At 22.4% G+C, this 3,054-nt stretch overlaps 1 protein-coding gene across 1 annotated transcript; it reads right to left on the minus strand.

Moving 5' to 3' along the window:
- Nucleotides 1–1,648: 1,648 nt before the first annotated feature.
- AAJ76_2000002008 (hypothetical protein) lies at nucleotides 1,649–2,008 on the minus strand (the record flags this gene model as incomplete). The annotated part of the gene is made up of 1 exon (XM_024474391.1): nucleotides 1,649–2,008. The coding sequence occupies one exon, from the start codon at nucleotides 2,006–2,008 to the stop codon at nucleotides 1,649–1,651; it is 360 nt and encodes a 119-aa protein (XP_024329599.1).
- Between the last annotated feature and the right edge of the window lie 1,046 nt (nucleotides 2,009–3,054).

Raw genomic sequence — 3,054 nt, forward strand, 5'->3', positions numbered from 1 at the left:
TTATTTAAAGCACATTAGATTGACAAAATATACATTTAAATATTATTTTTTTGTTTTTTCAAATCTTTTGCACTTCTCTTTAGTTTAGTGGTATTAATTAATTTATCAGTTACGGCTTCACATTTACTTTTTTTGTTTTTCCAAATAAATCAATTAATCTCTTAAATGCACTGGTCTCTGCAGGAGACCATTAACTTTCTTTTTATAATTTCAGATTATTTATAGTTTTTTACTGTATTTTTCTATAATACATAGCCAGTATCTCTTTGAGCTTTTTATATCTACATTTGTCATGTATAATAAGTTTATCTTTAGCACATAGATTTATATACTCGTCTATCTGTATATAAATTTGTAAAGATATGTACTTTTAAAAATCGTAAAATTTAGTTGTATCATCGTCTAGTGTCGGCGAATCGGTCGTGAATCGTGCGTATTCAATAAATAATTAGCCAAACACTTGTCTAAGATTTTATAATGAAATAATCTATCTTTCGGGATGTTATATAAAAATAAGATGAATTGTAAATTGACCGTAATCTTTTCTCTCTTTAATTTTATTAGTTACACCAACAAGGAAAAATACTTCTCGCGCATTTTTTGAAATGTCTGGATGATATTGTCTCTTCCATGTACTATGGGAATAGTCCCGTTTTTAAGATAAAATTCTAAATATTTTAATACAATAAAAATTATTTAATTGTTTATTTATTAGCTTTTATTGGAGAAACGTCAGTTCTTCAGAATTTTTTTTAAGCAAACACAACTTTTTTCAGGTTACACAAACATCATAGTTATTAATAATTATTAAATCCTCAGATTAACCTTTTTATTTGTTGCCTAATAAATTTTTATACTAATTCTCATAGTTCTACTATCTTATTCATTTGTGTTTCTTTGAATTTCATTTTTCATAATTATTTTTACAATAAATTTATATTTATTTTCAATATATTAAAAAAGATATATTAAAAATAAATCAAAAAACGTATTTAAAATTATTTAAAAAGTACGTAATAGTTTTTTAAAAAACATATTAAAAATATAATTGTTATGACAGAAATCATAAAAGTCTTCATAATTTTAGTAATACAAACTAATACATATGAAAGTGTTTTTTTGTAGAATACTTATCTAATCCATTATTAAATATAAGTTAATATACTAACCTTAAATAACTGTTCTATAATTTATATTTAACATATTACAAATTGCGGCGTATTTTTTACTCTTCGTGTGCTCCTTTTATATACTTCGTATTTTTAAATTTTATTTTAATTTTACTTGGATTCTGCTACTCGCCTGCTTTCTAAAACTTTAAATCCCACACATGTAAATTTGGTTTTTTTTAAAATTTATACTACATCTTAAAGAAATTCTTTACTGTTATTAATTTAAAAAATTGCATTCTTCAATGTAATAAAGTTCTACAATTTCACAATTTTAACATCTTATTACAACAATAAAAATTAACACAGGTGAATATTGTTGATTGTAATAAGTAAAAACTTTGCGATTATATTACAGCTTTTACGTATTAAAATTGAAATAGATTTTTTCAAAAAAGATGTACATTTTAATTAAAAATAATTAATATTGAGACATTTTATTTACTAAGGGATGTTTAAATTTTAAGGTAAACAAAAATTTAATTTGATTTAGAAGAAATAACCTCTTCATGAGAATTATTAGCGTTGTTTGATAATTTTGATTTATTAGCTGCACTACGCCCTACAAATGCTTCTTTTTCTAAATTATGTTCATTATTTATTTTATTTGTCATTATTTCATTGTCATTTTTGCTTTGTTTTTGTGCTTCTGTTCCATTTTCTGAAATATTCTCGTCTTCAATGCTTTTATTTTCAGTGTTTAAGGGTCTTGATTGCTCAACTTCGTCTTCAGCTTTGTCAAAATTTTTATTTCCCGAGCTGTTTTTATTAAAAATGCTATATTGTTTTTTTAATTTGACAAAATGCCATAATAAGTACATTGTGACAAGCAGAAACATTATAATCAAAATTAACAATATCGTAAAAATTTTGTTCATGATTTTTTCTGATTTTTTGTTTAAATATTAACCGTATCATATTTTTTTGCGCAATAAAAAATAATTTTGACGACTTTTGTAAATTCAAGTTGCATTTAAGCTCTAAGGTTATTACTTTATTTTTTTATAAATTAATTTTGATTTTAATTGATCAAACAATAACGCCATTCAAATGACCAATGTGTCATTTGGATGACACAAAAGAAAATTATTAAAAATACAAAGATTTTTATCATTAATATAAATATTTTTTTTGACGAATAACAGCAAGCACTTGTGAAACATTTTAGATGAAAAAATATTTGTAAACAAGAAAAATTTAAAGAAAATAGAGGTTGTGTTGATAGGCGTTTCAATAACAACAAATAAAAAGAACGTTTAATTAGTAAAAGCAACGTATGTTTGATTATAAAACAAATTTTAATGTTTTAAAAATTCAATAAAAGATTACTTTCGTCCATTTTATTATCAAGACTTGTTCTTGATTTACCTAATCAACACAATTTGAATATGTTAAACAATAATCATAAGCATTAATATTCCAGCATTATATATAGCTTAATATCTTTTTTAATTTTATAGGTTAAAAGACAAAATAGTAATTTTTTAAAAAAAACAAATTTAATGAGGAATTTAACTTATAAATGTCACAAGTCTTTAATTATATAATATAGAAATGTGTAGAACATGCCAAGACAATGTTGCAATAAAAGACGGATTTAATATGTCTATTTATAAATAAATTAGAATAGATTAATTTATTTTTTTTGTTCAAACAAAAAGCATAGTGTCTTTACTTACCGTTAAATTATCCTGTAAATACTACACTAAGATTGTTATAGAGAAGTTTTATTAAGCATTTCGAAAAAAAATTAAGATATTGATAATAGTTTCTAAGTCAATAATTTTCTTTTTTCAAAAATAATAATCTATATTTGTAAAGACAATATTTAAATATAATTATGTAAAAATTTCGATAATTATTCGCATCTTGTATCTGCATTTTC

This window comes from Vairimorpha ceranae, assembly GCF_000988165.1.
Source record: "Vairimorpha ceranae strain PA08 1199 chromosome Unknown NODE_200, whole genome shotgun sequence".
NCBI classification, from domain to species: Eukaryota; Fungi; Microsporidia; family Nosematidae; genus Vairimorpha; species Vairimorpha ceranae.